At 42.7% G+C, this 16,896-nt stretch overlaps 1 protein-coding gene across 4 annotated transcripts in view; it reads left to right on the forward strand.

Moving 5' to 3' along the window:
- Nucleotides 1-16,896, forward strand: part of Rapgef2 (Rap guanine nucleotide exchange factor 2) — a 227,014-nt gene that overhangs the window by 68,728 nt on the left and 141,390 nt on the right. For all 4 annotated transcript variants that reach the window (XM_021157687.3, XM_029474997.2, XM_029474996.2 and 1 more), the window contains exons 2-3: nt 2,954-3,024; nt 7,222-7,278. In XM_021157687.3, coding sequence (XP_021013346.2) covers nt 2,954-3,024; nt 7,222-7,278 — 128 coding nt within the window. The remainder of the gene's footprint in view (nt 1-2,953; nt 3,025-7,221; nt 7,279-16,896) is intronic.

The following is a 16,896-nucleotide window of genomic DNA, read 5'->3' on the forward strand; positions in this document are numbered from 1 at the left end:
AAGGTATCTAGTTCAAGCTGGACACATCAGCTTTCAGGTAGGAGACCAATGTAGACTAGCTATGTCATCTTACTATAAGCTCCTTGTGCATAGACCATTTAAACACATTTCTTTTGAGACTGCTTACTTAGAGTAATAGAAGAGTCGGGTAGTGGTGGCGCACACCTTTAATCCCAGCACTTGGGAGGCAGAGGTAGGCGGATTTCTGTGGTTGAGGCCAGCCTGGTCTACAGAGTGAGTTCCTGGATAGCCAGGGCTACACAGAGAAATCCTGTCTGGAAAAACAACAACAACAACAACAGTTTGTCATCTATTTAAATCTATTAAATACAAGAAACAGCTGGTGAGATGACTGAGCAGTTAAGAGTACTTGTTGTTCTTGCAGAGGACAAAGTTCACTACCCAGCACCCCCTGTGGCTCACAGACTTTTGTAACTGGAGTCCTGGAGTACTCAACGCCTCCTGGCCTCCATGGATATTGCATGATGGTGATATACATAAACACATGCAAGGAAAACACCCATACACATAAAATACAGCAGTCACACCTGAAACAAAACAAAACCAAAACGAAAAATACCAGAAACAAACAAACAAACAACCCCTACCCCATCCCCATCCAAATGTCCATGGAACAGAATTTTATGGTCATGAATTGCTTGAGTGGTGTTTAATTTATGCAGTTCTCTAGGTTTAGAAGGAATTTCTGCTTTAAAAAGTACTGCCAGGCATTAGTAGTGTGAAAACAGTCAGTGTGTAACTCCCTTCCTGGAGTCTCTGTGTTGTGAGCTGCAGGCTCAGTAACAACTGCCAACACATTGTCTTATGTCAGCGACTGTATTCCATTGCTCTCTATTTACAGATTATGGTCTGAAGGTAAGCACGCACTGGTGGTAATTATTCATAGGTTACCTATGCTCTATGCTTATGCCTTATGCACTGAATAACCTTTTAAGTCCACATACATCATACAACATACACGGTACATATGACACAACTTACACAGAAATATGAGTGTGAAACAACTGTGGTGTTGTGAAACTGGCAGATTAGTAAAGTGCCAGTTGGTCAGTGAACGAATGGACTCTTTTTTTTTTCCCCGATGGTTTGGTGGAGTTTATGTGAAGGAAAGGCATTTGCTGCCACAGACCTGAGCTCTGCTGGGGCTCTGCAGCTGCTTTCTCTTTGATTTTGCCTGAGACCCAAGTTCTTGCTTCCATTACATCTCTTTCAGACTTTCTTTTCTAGATATGGCTTAAACATCTTCTTTCTCATACTTTCCTGGTCACTCAGTGTGAACTTCCTACTGGATAATGCATGTGGGTTATTTTGTGAATTTTCCTTGAAAAAAAAAAGCAGTATAGGTGTCGGGCAGATTGTAAGAGTTTTGCAGGCAGCTTGGTGGGAAAACACGGGATGGTGGCTGTACTACATCTGTATAGGTCTTCTTGATCGACCTGAGAAGGGTGAGCTTTGTGATTTCTGGTGGGTTGTCACTTTTTACAGCTGTTGCCAAAAAAGGAGCAAGTTTAATCTGCAGACACCTTCTAATACCCTTATTTTAGATTTTGACAGATTTAGAGGCGAAAATTCTGACTTACATTGTTGTTACTCATGAACTGTGGTAGGTTACACTGGAATCCTGTAATATTGATTCCTTTATGGCTCTTCATATAGGACTATAAACAGGACATCACTGTTGTGATTATAAAAAGATAAAGGAATATAGAAATATGTTCTGTGGTGAGGAATTGGGGATGGTGGAAGAGCCCATTCCAAGGCATCCCTTCCCCCTGAGGGACCAACCATATGGTGGTATAGTATAGAATAGAGTTTATTCAGGGCATTGGGAGGGGAGTTAAGAGGGTAGTAGAGGCAGAGAAAGGGGGGAGGAGGGAGAAGGGGGGTGATAGAGGCTGACCATGACCGTGTGTGTGTGTGTGTGTGTGTGTGTGTGTGTGTGTGTAGGAATGGGGAGAGAGGGAGAGCGAGGGGGAAAGAGACAAGGGAAAGAAGCAGGAGTAAAAGAGAGAGCGAGGAGGGGGCAAGCATCCCCTTTTAGAGTGGTCCAAGCCTACCTGAATGTTGCCAGGCAACTTCGGGGAGAAACGTACCTGGCTGTTGCCAGTAACTGTGGGGTGGAGTCCAGACAGAATACCAACAATCACATCTTTACCTATTCTGAACTTTTGTGAATGTACATTCTGAACTTTTACGAATAACTTTGAATCTTTTTTCTTTCATCATGAGCTAGAGGAGAAAAGAGAACGTTTCTTTCTTTTTGTTTTATTTATTTATTTATTTTTTATTTTTATGGTCTTTTGAGACAGGGTTTCTCTGTGTAGTCCTGGCTGTCCTGGAAATCACTCTGTAGACCAGGCTGGCCTCGAACTCAGAAATTCGCCTGCCTCTGCCTCCCAAGTGCTGGAATTAAAGGCATGCACCACCACCACCCGGCTCTCTTTGTTTTAAATCTAAATATTAGACACTTTATTTTGTTAAGTATTAAAAGTTAAGTTCATACCTGATTTTTAAGTGGTTTTAAAATAACATTAATATTGAGAAAATAATTTGAATAATCATCTTGATAAATGCCCATACTTTGAAAGGAAAATACAGTATTTACTATTTTGATATAAGCAGCAGAAAACATGTAATAAAGAACAGCTGGTGAAGAATTTGATAAGTTTGAGTTTATTAACTCAATAGATTTTGTGTATGTTCTGAAGGCAGTTGTAATGAATAGCATTTGAACATGCTAGCTTTTCTTTGAAAATGTTAATTTTAATGTCTAAGAAGATGTGTGTGTATGTGTGTGTGTGTGTATATATATATATATATATATATATATATATATATATATATGAACCTACTGTCTAATTTGTAGCCTGTTATTTTAGAAAAACTTGTTTTCCTGACAAGCCTAATAATTCTATTCTTTTCTTTGGAACAGGACCTGGAAATAGTGTATTCCTATTTACATGGAATGGAAGCCTTATCCAACCTGAGGGAGCACCAACTAAGGTGTGTATTCAATTTTAATAATTTAACAGTGATAGAATGCTGTGGGTCTCTATGTTCCTTTGTTAGTAAGACTTGAGCTTAAAGAAAATCTAGCACAAGGATACTCTGCTTGATGTAACCCCCGTGCTTGCTTTGATACTTTTTGCAAGGTTGCGTTCAGTTGCATTCATATATATTTTAGTGTTTCTGTATAGTAAGATTCTTGCACTTCCACCCCAGTGTCTGCCTCTGTTGTAATGAGCTTCAGTTGGTACAAACACCAAAAGGTGTTTGCTATTCCTGTTTTTTGTGTGTTTGTTTTTTGTTTTTGTTTTTGTTTTTTCAAGACAGGGTTTCTCTGTATAGCCCTGACTGTCCTGGAACTCACTCTGTAGACCAGGCTGGCCTCGAACTCAGAAATCCGCCTGCCTCTGCCTCCCAAGTGCTGGGATCAAAGGTGTGGGACACCACCGCCCAGCTTATTCCTGGTTTTTATATGCATGTCTACATCTGCCTACAGCTCAGCATTCAGATGTGTTTTTAAAATATTCAGCAAGTGATTAGGCTCATTGCTTTGGTATAGTCTAGATCTCTGAAGGAATATACTTACTACCTCAAGTGCGTAGCTGGCCCCTTGTGGGCAGCACAGTTTTTATCATGCTGATTCCAATGGGGTATGCTCATATAAATATCTTCCCAGCGCTGCTGTACAATAATTGACTAGTTTCATTTATAGTTACCCAAGTTTCATCATAAAGAGGTGACTTGGTTTTAACTGCAATAGGAAGTAAAGGACCATGTGGAGACAGTTGCCAACGAAGATATGAGGTCTTCTTTCTTTCCATTCTGTCTAGTTATGATGCCAGCCATTTTTAATTATGGAAGGAGTACCCTTTAAACACTAATTAATTTGTGAGTGTGTCAGTTTCATATTTGTTAATTGAAAAAAGTATCAGGAGGATTGAATGTTTCTCAAATTAATTTTTTAATGAAAATCATTTCAATTAAACTCAATTGTAGATTAAGTGTTTAAAAATCTAGACAGATTTTTTATTAGAAAGAACAAAACTGGGATTTTTGAAGATGACTCTAAAATTGTAGTGATAGCAATTAAGTGTTTTTCTTTTTCTTCTTTCCTCCTCCTCCTCCTCCTCTTCCTCCTCCTCCTCCTCCTCTTCCTCTTCCTCCTCCTTGGGGGAGGTTTCAAAACAGGGTTTCCCTGTGTAACCTTGGCTGTTCTGGAATTTGCTCTGTAGATCATGCTTGACCTTGAACTCACAGAGGAACACCTGCCTCTACCTCCCAGTCCTGAGATTAAAGACAGACATGTGCCACCACTGTGGGGCTCATTTGATATTTTGTGTTGACAGTTTTCCTAAGGAAAACATTCAAAAGTACAAGGAATAGCAAACTCACATACTTAACCACTAGCTTCAGAGTTACTTACTTTGTGCCGTTTCTGAGGTGGTTCTTCTGTAGACATACTGATTAACTCAAGAGCATAACAGTCTGGCCTTAGAACGCGTTTCAAAGCGTTGTAAGATTTGTTGGCATTATTACATGCGTGAGCCCTTCAGATGTCCGACTGCTTCTTCACGTGCTGTTTCTAGCAAACAGCCTGGCCTGAGTGTAGCTTTAGAACAGATCATAGATGGGTTCTGTAGCAGAAGAGGTTCACATCAACCACTGACTGGCTGGAGTAAACTGCTTCCATTTCTGGGAAAATGAACATATTTCCTTGAGGTCAACTCTCTTCTTGGCATTTTGTTAAGTAGGTTTTACCTTAGGCTAACAGGGAAGAGCCACCCTCACTTGCATTTACTACAGTTCTGTAGGTGTAGATAGTAAAAGACTCCAAGTAAGGTTTCATTTACCCGGGCCAGCTCCGGCCGACCCGTGTGGCCAGGAGAGTAAGTGAAGACTTCAGCGGGTGCCTCTGGGTGCTGTCAGAGCCTACACATTGCACCTTAGCCCTTCAAATCTTCAGGTATATTTTTCCAACACGATTTTGGCTTTTTTCTGATGTTTAATCTATACGGGCTAGGAGTTGCAGATTTGCTGAGTAAAGAAGTATGGCGGTTAGGAGCAGAGCTCGGAAAGCTCTTTGGAACAGAACTGTCACATGAGCACGTGACAGTATTTAGTGCTGAGGTCCCTCTGCTTTCCTGCTCTGATGGGGCTTCGATTCTGGACCTCGGATTTAATAGGGGGACTCTACCACTGAGATATGTGCCCAGCCACATGTAGTGTTAGAAACAGAAACCCTGTTGAAGTACACTATGTTCATCAGCATTATGAATTATGAATTATTATATTATAGACACATGGATATCATTAAGCAATAACAAAGTCATAGTTGCTACACTCTTTAGTTCTCGGGGATGTCACACTACTTTTGCTTAACCACATCTCTTGAGCCTCTGCTTTCACATCTGTAAAATGTCATCATGGTGATTACTAAGTTGTTTCTTCTTTCCCATTTGGTGTTTGTTAGAAGCTTCAAACTTTGCAAACGAAATTTGGTAAAGTTTTATCCTACTGCATAAAAAAGTCCTATTTATTGCAACATTGTAGACATTAGTTTCTTTCCTCCACTGAGGGAGGAACCCAGCCACATTCTGAGAACAGTGAGAAAGACCGGTTTCAAGGAAACCCCTGATAGTTCTTTGGTGAAGCAAATAAATCTTCATAGTGCAAATGTTAAAAAAAAAATGTAAATATACAGAGAACATAAAGAAGAAAAAAATAATTATAATCTACTCTGTTAAGAGTGTGATTCTGGGCTGGAGAGATGGCTCAGTGGTTAAGAGCACTGACTGCCCTTCGAGAGGTCGTGAGTTCAATTCCTAGCTCCCACATGGTGGCTTACAGCCCTCTGTAATGTGATCTGATGCCCTCTTCTGGTGTGTCAGAAGACAACTACAGTGCACTCACATACATAAAATAAAAATAAATCTTAAAAAAAAAAAAGGCGTTTGATTCTGTTTTCTGAATCATGTGACATCAGGAGGTCTAGGTCCCAGGAACTGCTAAGGGCATTCTGGAACAACCTGGTCCCAGTGTGTAGAACCAGCTCGAAAGTCCATTGAGGGCAGAAGGGCCCAGGACTGAGCATGGGGCACTTCCATTATAGAACTATAGTCCCAGTGGTGACAAGACTAGTGTTCCTGGGTGAATTAGGTCAGAAGTAGGGTGCTTAGAAAACATTCAGGACAAAAGTGACGTCATTCCAGTTGGGTTGGACCTGATTTTTCTTAAGCTAATACTTAGGGTATCAGCCACTTAGTTAACTCAGATGGCATCTGGGTCAGTGTTGTTAAAATTCCATCTTCCACCTCCATGGTTTTGAATATTTGAAGCATGCTGAGCTACTTCATGGAGGGAAGCAGACCAAGCAGTATTACTTAGGGGCAGTCATGGCCATTGTGATTCAAGATGGCTGAAGTCATGTCAAGATGAATCCCTGCCTGCGGGGATAGCAGGAAACGAGCACTGGAGAGTTTTAATTGGGGTCAGCAAACGAAGGATCCCAGCAGTTGTTCAGAATGAAGTGGTGCCAGCATGTCACGCCGCAGAAGCCTTTTCATGAGAAGAAATAGTCACATTGTCATTCCTATGTATTTTGGAAAAGTTAATTGGTATTAATATGACACTTTTTGATGTTTGAGAAATTTTTGAAAATTAAATATTCATATTTTCACTTTTTTTTTTAAATAAGGCTTGTGTCAGCTGAAATAACAAACCCTTTAGTTTTGAAGTCTCCGTTTGCTCACTCTTCATGCAAGTACTGAGCACTGGCTTGGAATTCCACAGTGCTCAGTACCACTTGTGTAGAGCTGTGAATGATGCTATCACCTTTTAATAGGTTTTCCTTTCTGACTTGGTTTTCTATGCCTTCTCTAATGTATTTACCTTGGAGGACAAGCTGTGACTGCATGCCATCTACAAAGTATGAAATAGCTCCCCCATAAAGTGCACGTGGGAGCCTGGCTCCCATTAGATGGTTCATCATCTAGTGTGCGGGTGGAACTGTGTGTTTGGGAAACAAGTGGGGCAGATTTTAATTTGCTTTGTTGAACTCTACTGCCATCAATACCCGTTTTGAAGGTAAATAATTTAAATGAGCATATGAAGTAGTAAACTTGAAATATCACCCCGTGGCTCATTCAAGTTGTTTCAATGGCAAATGCGTGACTTCACTCTCCTTCTCTCTTACAGGTTAATGTGCGAAACTGTGAGATATGAGAGACACGAAGCTAATGAAGTTCTATACTAGTAGGTATTCCTTTCTGATGATCTGTTGTATGGTCAAGTGTCACAGAGGATTAGCAGCAGCTGGCTCAGTTAACCTGGCCTTTCTGGGGGGATGGGGCTTAGAGTAGCTAACTCACTTTCCATAGTGAGAAATTTGAGACATTTTAACTGTTTGCAGTAGTAAAATGGCTAGTTCACATTTGTGTTTACACCTCTCCAGTGTGGTAGAGATGGGGTTTTGTATTGTGGATATTTTCCCTTCTTGACCTCGTGAAACAGGAAGTGAGTGGTAGCCATCCTGCTAGAACAAACAAATCTCGCCACAGCAGGTAACGGTTCAGTCTAGGAATAGGCAGATGAGCTTCTACATCTTTTATTTTTAAAATTGTACTAATGTTTTTAAAAGATGCGGGTTGTATTTTTTAAAGACTAACACCTGGTTTTTAAAAGAGTGGCGAGTCCAGAAGAGCACACATTGGCATTCTAAGTCTAAAGCCACACTGCTGTTCTCACTAGTGGGTGAAATTTACCATGATGGCCTGTGCTGACTCCGTCCTGCTTCTTACAGCACCTACTCAATAGTTACTCCTCCTCAGGCAGGTTATAGGGAGCGCTTCCAGAAAGAGAGGGAAGACAGCTACCCTCTGAAGGAGTTTGTGACCTATAGCTGAGGCGGAAAATGGAACAACAGGAAACATGTCAAAATTGGGACAGAAAGATAGGAGGGAGGAGAGAGCCCTCAGATGTTGGAGCCCTTTGAGGCTAGGTCTCAGAATTGTGTTCCATAGACTACAGAGACCTTGGGGTCGGGGTGGGGGTGGGGGGACGCATTATTAATGGTATGTCAGAGATGCAGGTGGGACCAGCAGATTGTCAGGGATGCGATTGGAAGGCGTCACTCAATGCTTTGAAGCTGCGACAGTTGTGAGGTGCTCTGTGAAAATGAAGGGGTGCACTTCACTTCGTGTAAGTCTGTCACTGGAAACTGAAGCTTGATGTCTCTGCATGAAGTAAGAATCCCTAGCTGCTGAGCCATGTCTCCAGCCCCTGTTAGGTCTCCTTTAATGTGTAGCTTGGTGGCTGGTTTTCAAGCAACAAAGCGTTATGACCAAATGCCGCCAACCCTTCACACTCCCCCAAAGGCCGTACCCACGGATGCATGCAAAAACAAGTAGCTGAGAGCCTAACTGCAGAAAGATGAAGGAGGGAGGGCCTAGACACGTAGGCAGGGCTAGGCTCTGGAGAAGTTGGAGGGTTGGGATTGGCGTAATTTCTTAGGCTGTAGCATATGACACGGATGGCTGTTCATGCAGCTGTTGTAAATGTTTCAATGGCAAAGTGTGTGTAGTAGGTGACCAAGGAGTAATTGATACCAAGAACTGACCACAGGGAGAAAAGTGCTTTTAGTGTACGTCTGAAGAAACTGAGGTGTAGGTGGTATAGTGCTTGCTTCCTTGCGGAGCCTGTGGAGTAGGCTTGCAGACGCCCAGCTGGGAACCTCACTGAACGTTATGGATACCGAGGCAGTTCCATGATGGGAGACACTTGTTTTTGGTCATTTTGTCCTTCTCCTCTGACATGTGATTTCCCAGGGAGCTGGTGGCATGCGTATAGCAGGTACCTCCTGCATGCTCCAGTAAGTGCTTGATATGCATTGATTTGTTTAATTAATTAATTTGTCTCTCGAGCAGCAGTTCTCATTACCCCACATACAGGAAACGGAGCTTTGAGGAGATTGTCCATCAGTCTAGCTCCCATGACCTAATGTGGCATCTGGACTTGAAGCCAGATCTTGGGGATTTGCAGCTTCCCCTCTTGCCTAGGTCACCAACATTTCCCCTTTTATACCATGGCATCCCCAAAATAATAATGGTCTTGCAAAAGACAGTGAACTCTCAATCACCACCTGCCACCGTCCTCTGATGGTAGCAACCAGAGCCCACCAGTGCTCCCGTCTATACAACCCTAGTTCACTGACAGTGATTATTTATTATCATTTTTCTTAGAGGTGTGTCAGTGTCTTTAAACATCCTTGGTGTTTGTTTTTATACCTGCTGGCAGTGCCTGTTCATATCCTAGTAGTAGTAAGTGGAATGTATTTGACTGGGCTGTCTTAGTTGCTGACATTTGTGCCATTTAGAATTAGGTGCTGGGCTGGAGAGATGGCTCGTCGGTTAAGAGCATTGAATGTTCTTCCAGAGATTTTGAGTTCAATTCCCAGCATCCACATGGTGACTCATAACCGTCTGTAATAGGATCAGATGCCCTCTTCTGTTCTGTCTGAAGAGAGAGACAGTGTACTCACATATATATACATAAAATAAATAAATTTTAAAAAAAGCTCTAGAATTAGGTGCCAGTGGTACTTAGTAATGAAAAGTCTGGATACTCATTAAATCTTGATTTCATAAGAATAAAAATTCCTGGAGTCTAACTGCAGACTCACACAATTGGGTTCTTGGTATTTTGCTGATGTACTTACAAAGTGTCAGTGAGGCATTTTCTTTTGTGGTCTTGTAGCAGGCAGGCTTCTGCTCTTGCCAGTTTGTGTATGCGTAGTTTGAAACTTCAAGAACAGCTGTGCTTGACGCTTATGTAAATCCATGATACCCTAATAATACCGTCTTGGGGAGCTGCTCTGAAGACCTCTGAGGGAAGTGACTGATCTGTTCTCCCTGGAGCTTGGTTGGAAGAATAGTACAATAAGAGTAAATATTGGGGCTGGAGAGATGGCTCAGTGGTTAAGAGCACTGACTGCTCTTCCAGAGGTCGTGAGTTCAATCCCCAGCAACCATGTGGTGGCTCATAATCATCTGTAATAGGATCCGATGCCTTCTTCTGGTGTGTCTGAAGAAAGCTACAGTGTAGTCATATACATAAAATAAAATCTTAAAAGAATAAATATTGAAGACTTTCAGACTTTACATCTATGAGCAGGAGATGACTAGCCATATTCCTTGCTATGTGTGTGTTCTATGGCTTTAATAATTTCACCAGGCACATATTTCTTTTGATCCAGCACTGTACTACATTCTCTTCCTCTATAGAATGGAAACAACAGTGTTATTTCTCCTGAGTAAGATGTACATGGTCCTTCTATCGGCAACTCTACTCAGGGTGCATGCATCTGTCTATTGGGGTAATGGGGACCCCTTCTCAGGACTCTTGCATTCCTCCTGAGAGAGTGTGCACCCCTACTGAGGGCAAAGGCACCCCTTCCGAGGACATGTGCCCTTCTGAGGGCTGTTGCTTCCCTTCAGAGGGTGTTTACACCTCTAAAGAAGGCACAGGAGTGTTAGCAGCTGGTATCATTCTTATTATCAGCATTGCTTTGATAATTTATGTTGTTTTGGTCCTCCAAGGTTTTAGCTGCTTTAAGGTTTTGTTTTCTTTATGACAGTGATGCCATGACTCTTTTTGTGTCACAGTTTTCATATAAGTCAACAGTGTACCACTGGTCCCCATTTAAGTTATATTGAAATTAGAGATAGAGCTGTAGTTCCAATAAAATAGTGTTTTGTTTTGTTTTGTTTTTCCTCCAAAGATTGGAGGCCTTTGAGGGCTGAGCTGTAGTTGCAGACATGGTTGCTCATGCCTTAGCCCCTGCCTTTGGGAGGCTGAGATTGGGAAGGAGCAAGGACACAGCTAGCCTGGGTTACAGGGTGACACCCTCCTTGGCAAACAAATAAGTTACACAAAGTAGTTGAACTTTACACAGCAGAGACCACTTTCAGGTTGGTCCTTTCAACTGCCTTGTCCTGATAACATGCCGGTTATTTTACTGTCTGGGGAAACCTGGGTGAACACTGTAAATTCCTAGGCTGAGCGACCTGTCTGCTGCTGTGATAAATACCCTCATGAAAGGCAGTGCAGGGGAGAAAGAATTTATCTTAGCTCACAGTTCCAGGTTATAGTCCATCCTAGTGGGGAGGTCACAGTGCCAGGAGCTTGTTGTAACTATTGACATAGCTTCAGTCAAGAGCAGGGAGAAGTTAACGGGCTGCTCTTATTTGCTCATGCATGGTTCCATTTCTCCATTCCTGTATAGTTCAAAACTCGCTGCCTAGGCGCTGGTGCCACCCACAGTGGGCTGTGTCTTCTCACATAAGAACACTGCCTACAGATACCCACAGGCCAACCACATGTAGCAAATTCCTCATTGCGAGTGTCTTCTGGGTTTTATCAAGATGGCAGTGAAAGCCGGCTATCGAAGTACCTTAGTTTAGAGTTGTCTGTAACATTTCAGTCTGAGGGTTGGGAAGGTGAGTCAGCAGGTAGAGCACTGACCATGTAAGTTCGAAGGCCTGAGTTCAAAATTAAGAACACCTGTAAGACTGGACACTTCAGTGCACACCTCTGTAGTCCCTGCACTCGTACTTCAAGATGGAGGTGGAGACAGGAAAGGCCCCAGCAGCTGATGGGCAGCTGGCCTGCTACGCACAAGGCAAAACAACAAAGAAACCCTGTTCCATACAAGGCAGAAGGCAGGGCCGAACACCAGAACTTGTGTTCTGACCTCCACATGTGCTGTGTGGCCTATGTGTATGCTGCATTTGTATGCATGAATGTGCACACACATGCTTGTGTATCATTCACACAAGGTAAAAAAATAATAAAAAATAAAATTTAACTAGAAACGAGGTACACATTAAAAACCCTTATAAGAGAATAGTGAAAAATCACAGCATACCATCAAGTAAGTGGAGGGCCATCAACTAGGAATTTGCTGAGACATTCTTAGACTAGGCTGTCTCACAGTGCAGCACTGTGACTGAGGTTTGGGTTTTTGTTGTTGTTGTTGTTTTTGTTTGTTTGTTTTGACTGAGTTCTTAATGCCGTTCTACTCTAGCTTTTCCTAATTGAATTTGAATTTATGGGACAGTTATGAAGAAGTCAGCCGCTGGAGAAAGTGCACACACACACACACACACATACACACACACACTGGAGAAAGTGCACACACACACACATACACACTGGAGAAAGTGTACACACACACACACACACACACAGGAGAAAGTGCACACACACACACACACACACACACCTCTCTAGATCCTCAGTGTGTGCATCTGTGCCTCCATGATTCTTTTCCACGTGCAGACCTGACTGAGTGCTTAGATTTCTAAGTTTTCATAGCACTTTAAGGGCTTAGCTCTGTATTTCAGGAGAGGAAATTGTTCCTCTGTGAAACAGCTGTTGTGGGGCCTCTTCAGTCTTGCTAAAGCCTTTTCATTTAAATCTGTAAATGTGCAGTTTGGAGAGGCTCAGCCGAGTGCAGTCTGTTTACTTGCTTGCTTGGCTTTCTGGTTTTAGGGCAGGTATTGCCACATTGCTGTCGTTCTCTTTCTGCTTGCTCTTCCTGATGTGGCCTGAGGCTTTACCTCCTTCTCTCCAGTGTCTGCCCATCTGCCTCAGTCTCTCTCCTGCCCCCAGCAGGAAGACAGCTCCTTTCCCATGCAGAGTGACTCCCAATCTCTGATGCCTCTTTCCTGCCTCTGCTTACAGACTGTAAGCTGTCTGAGCTCTCCCATCATGGAGAGATTTCTCCTTTGGCCTCTTCTCCACCTCCTATAATTGCATATACCTAGTTTCTCTTTTCTGCAAGTGGCCAAGCCTTTAGTTTACATTGTAGTCTTTGTAAATCACAGCGTAAGTACTTCATCTACCATTTTATATTGAGTTGCTTTGTCTCTCTTGGAAAAAGACATGCTCTCCTTTCCTTCCTCACCTAGACACATATAACTGCTACTTTGAGACATCCTCTTTGTCTAAGTTTTAAGACTTTTAACACATGCTTCTGTGTAGACAAACAAAATGCCCAAAGTAAGATTTTATTTGAAAAAGTAATCACGGCATGTTTAACAAATTAGCTTTAGCATAGATGAGACTATTCACCTGCAAGCTGGCATGTTTATTGTAGGCATCTTTGCCTTCAGTTTTCTATGAAACTGCCAAGTGAATAAAAACCCTGATGAACCCTGTTTATCGAGTGATGCATTCAGATCACTGTGGACTGGGAATGCGACAGTCCAGTTTGCACAGACAGATGGGGCTTTGGGATAGGTGTGTAGGTGTGTGCAGGTTATCTCTAACCTCTGAGAGCTGAGTTACTCCAGGGGGAAGAGGCTTCCCGAGAGGGTGAAATTACAGTGCGCAAGTCACGGCCCCACAGCAGCGTCCAAGTCAGTGTCCGGGTTTGACTACTTGTTTAAATGTGATTGTTCCTCAAGCCCTTGGCTGCGTCCCTCTGCAGAGTGTAGCTGCTTCATTGATTTGATTTATTGTAATATATATGCAGTTTACATCATAGTTGTTGAGAAAATGTTCTCGGACTTAACTTCATGACTTTTAGTCCAGTGCTCCAGTTCATTTTCAGGTGACTCCTATTGGCGTGATGACAGCATGAAGAACCCGTGGAATGTCTGGCTGGCTTTGTTAGTTCAGTATTTTATATTGTTCACTCTGCTGTTTAAATGAATTTTCACTTGGTGTCCCCTTTGTCCCCTGTATTTTCAATAGAACACTGAACATCGTAGTGTTTTGACCAGTCTTTTTAGTTTTTTCTGATGTCATTTAGTACCTTTCATTGGAGAATCAGGACTTGGAGAAGAGTGAGCACTGCCCTGGTGGGTCTGTTCCTTTGGTTAGTTAGATTCATTCATTCATTCATTCATTCACTCATTCATTTACTCACTCACTCACTCACTCACTCACTCACTTTTGAGACATTCTGTAGTCTGCATTGTTCTGGAACTCCAGGCTGACCTCAGACCTGCAGTGGTCCTCCTGCCTCCGCCTTCTGAATGCTGGAAACACGGGTGTGTCACTCCCCACATTTGCTTCAGCTTTTAAAAGGTGAAGTAATTTCCTTACAGTTTAGCACTTTGGGAAAACAGGAATTACCTTCTACCTTTTAAATGTTATTTTTATATCATGGGCATTAACATTTACATCTATTTTAGTATATTGAACTATATTATTTTATAATAAAATACTGCAAATACTGCTCTTCTGCAGGTGAAAAGTAAAAATGCCAAAGGTTTTTTTTTTTTTAAGTCTTAGTAGAGTTGTGTCTGAAATACATAAATAACTGTATGTAATGAAATGATGTTTGCAAGTGTTTTTTTTTGACTTGATCAGTTACTTGGCTGTGTGGCATAATTTTTATCTATTGAACTTTAGCCTCTCTCATTAACGACACAAAAGTAATTGATACAAATTTCATCTTTGAGTTTATAGCTTAAAATCTTAATCAAAGGAGCAAAAGAAACACAGCTATCAAACTTTGTAATAAACAGCAATCGGCCGCACTGTGGTGAAAAAGACTGAAATTACTGAGTATCTGGAGGGCCATCTGCGTGCTGGCAGACAGCCAGGGTTAGAACTTTCTAAAGCTTGGAACACTGTGTTCACAGGAAGCCCTGCCCAGCTCCACCAGTAGCAAGTGTGCTTGGAAGAGCCTCTAGGGTTCTTGGTCTTGAAAACCCTTAGACAGGAGGAGTCTCAGAATGATTTATCATAGATAAGTGAGGTATTTTTCACTGTCTTTTCCCCATCACATTCATGCATTTGAGAGCACAAGTCTAAGCTGGTCAGAAGACCAGAACCACAGGTGAGCAAATTACAAACTCCTGGCTTTCTTTAGGGCTTCCATGAAGGGCAGAGCTAGCAGATAGTCAAGGTGCTCTTCCCGTTTTGGTAGCTGTTGTCTCTACTTGGAGTGGGACCCATTAGATGGTTTTTTGCTTTTCCCTGGGTGCCCGCAGCTTGTTACAGTCTTACGTTGAGGGCAGCAAGCACAGTGTGCTTGCTTTCTCATGTCACAGTTGTGCCACGTGATGGGGAACATGGTACATGTTCCTTCCTGCCCTGACTCCCAGATGTGGCACGCTCCCTGGCTTCATTTTCTGCTGTCTCCTGGTCTGACTTCAGATGCCCACTGAAGTACAGAGAGATTTCTTGGATCCCTCTTGCTGGTGCCATGACAGTGTGACACTCTGGAGAGCTCTGGATTCTGTTTGGCCACCGTGACTCTAGCCTGTCTCTTTCTCTGGCTGGCAGTGTTGAGCTGAAGGCTGTGTGTGTGTGAGGGGGGGTGGTATTGTCACCTCCCCTGCCACTGACCTCCATCTCTCCCAGCCTGTGTGGCAGGACCTCACGGTCATTAGAAAAACTTGCAGATCGGCCTCTCCTTACATTTCACACTGTATTAGCTGCTCAGGAGAGTTCTCAGAAGTTACTCTCTGGCCTGCTAGTGATCGGTTTCCTGCTCCCAACCCCCCACTTGATCAGTTTAAAAAAAAATAGTGTTACTTTTTCACCATCCTCAGTGCCATTTACAGTAGCCTCCTGCTCTGGCCATGTGCAAGGTACACTCTCATGTAGAGACACTGCCACCATGTGGACTCGGAGGATATCGCAAAGAAATTCTTTGAGCTTAACTTTGACTTGGATGAGGAATTGCTCCATATTGTTCTGTTCATTAAGAATATTCCTAAAGGGCCTGCAAAACAGTTTAGTTAGTAAAAGTGCTTGCTGCCAAGGCGGATAAAACCTAAGTGATTCTCCCAGGACCCACATAGCAGGAGCAGAGAACCTGCTTCTAAAAGTTGCCCTCCATTCTTGCACCATGGCATCCCCTAATAAATAAATAAATGTATACAATTAAATACTTTAAAAACGAGGCCTGTTTTAAAAACAAGCAAGCAAGCGTTCTAACCCCTGCTGCTGCAGGGATTGTGCAGACATGCTTGTGGTTAAATAAAACACGAGACTTCTGCATAGTTTAAAGCTGTTGCCCTTTTGCTGGGACAGTCTCTGAGCTAGCTTCTAATGTACGGATCTGCCATCCCATCTCCCCGTGTGGCTCTCACTGCCTGCTTGAACCTCCAATTCTGTCTGTTGTGCTGTTTTCTTCTGCGTCTCCTTTGATTCACCCACCTCTGCTTACATCCCTCCTGCATCCATCCCTGCCTGCCTGGATGTTTTCTTACTTCCTGTCCCAGCTATTGGCTGTCAGCTCTTTATTATAACCAGTCAGCAGTGAGACAACACCTGGTTCATCTTGGTGGTTGCCTAAGGTATTGAGGGCTGCCTGATCATCTTTTAGGCAGGGGTGGAAGGATATTTACAAATAGAAAACCAAGTGATGGGCCATAGAAATGATCATACCAAAATCCTGCCAGCACTAGGCTCTGTGAGGGCACAGTAATGGACAATTGAAAATACAGAGACACACCTTAAGGTGGTGCAAGGAAGGTCACCCCAACCACCAGCAATCAGGTGTCATAAAGTGCAGGTATCCACAGGACTGACGAGTTAGTGTCATAAGGGGGAAAGCACTAAGAGATTACTTGCTACCTTGGTGACTGTGCCAGGTGAACTCGAGGAAGCTAGGAAGAAAGTGACTCACTCGACCAGAGAGGTGCTCAGCCTCAGAGGAACTTTAATGATGAAAACTTAGTTTATCACAGAAAAGCTACTGTCAAAAGCCAAAAAATATCAAGTTCCTTCAGAGACTCTGAGGAATAGGTAATAAAAACAAGTGTGGTGTGCTAAGTGAGTGTAAGCTGTCAGCTAGCTGGACAGAGGTAGTGAAAAGAATTAGGGTTTTTCTTGTCTTTTGTTCTTCACTCT

This window comes from Mus caroli, unplaced genomic scaffold (assembly GCF_978045245.1).
Source record: "Mus caroli unplaced genomic scaffold, Mus_caroli_1 scaffold_3, whole genome shotgun sequence".
NCBI lineage: Eukaryota > Metazoa > Chordata > Mammalia > Rodentia > Muridae > Mus > Mus caroli.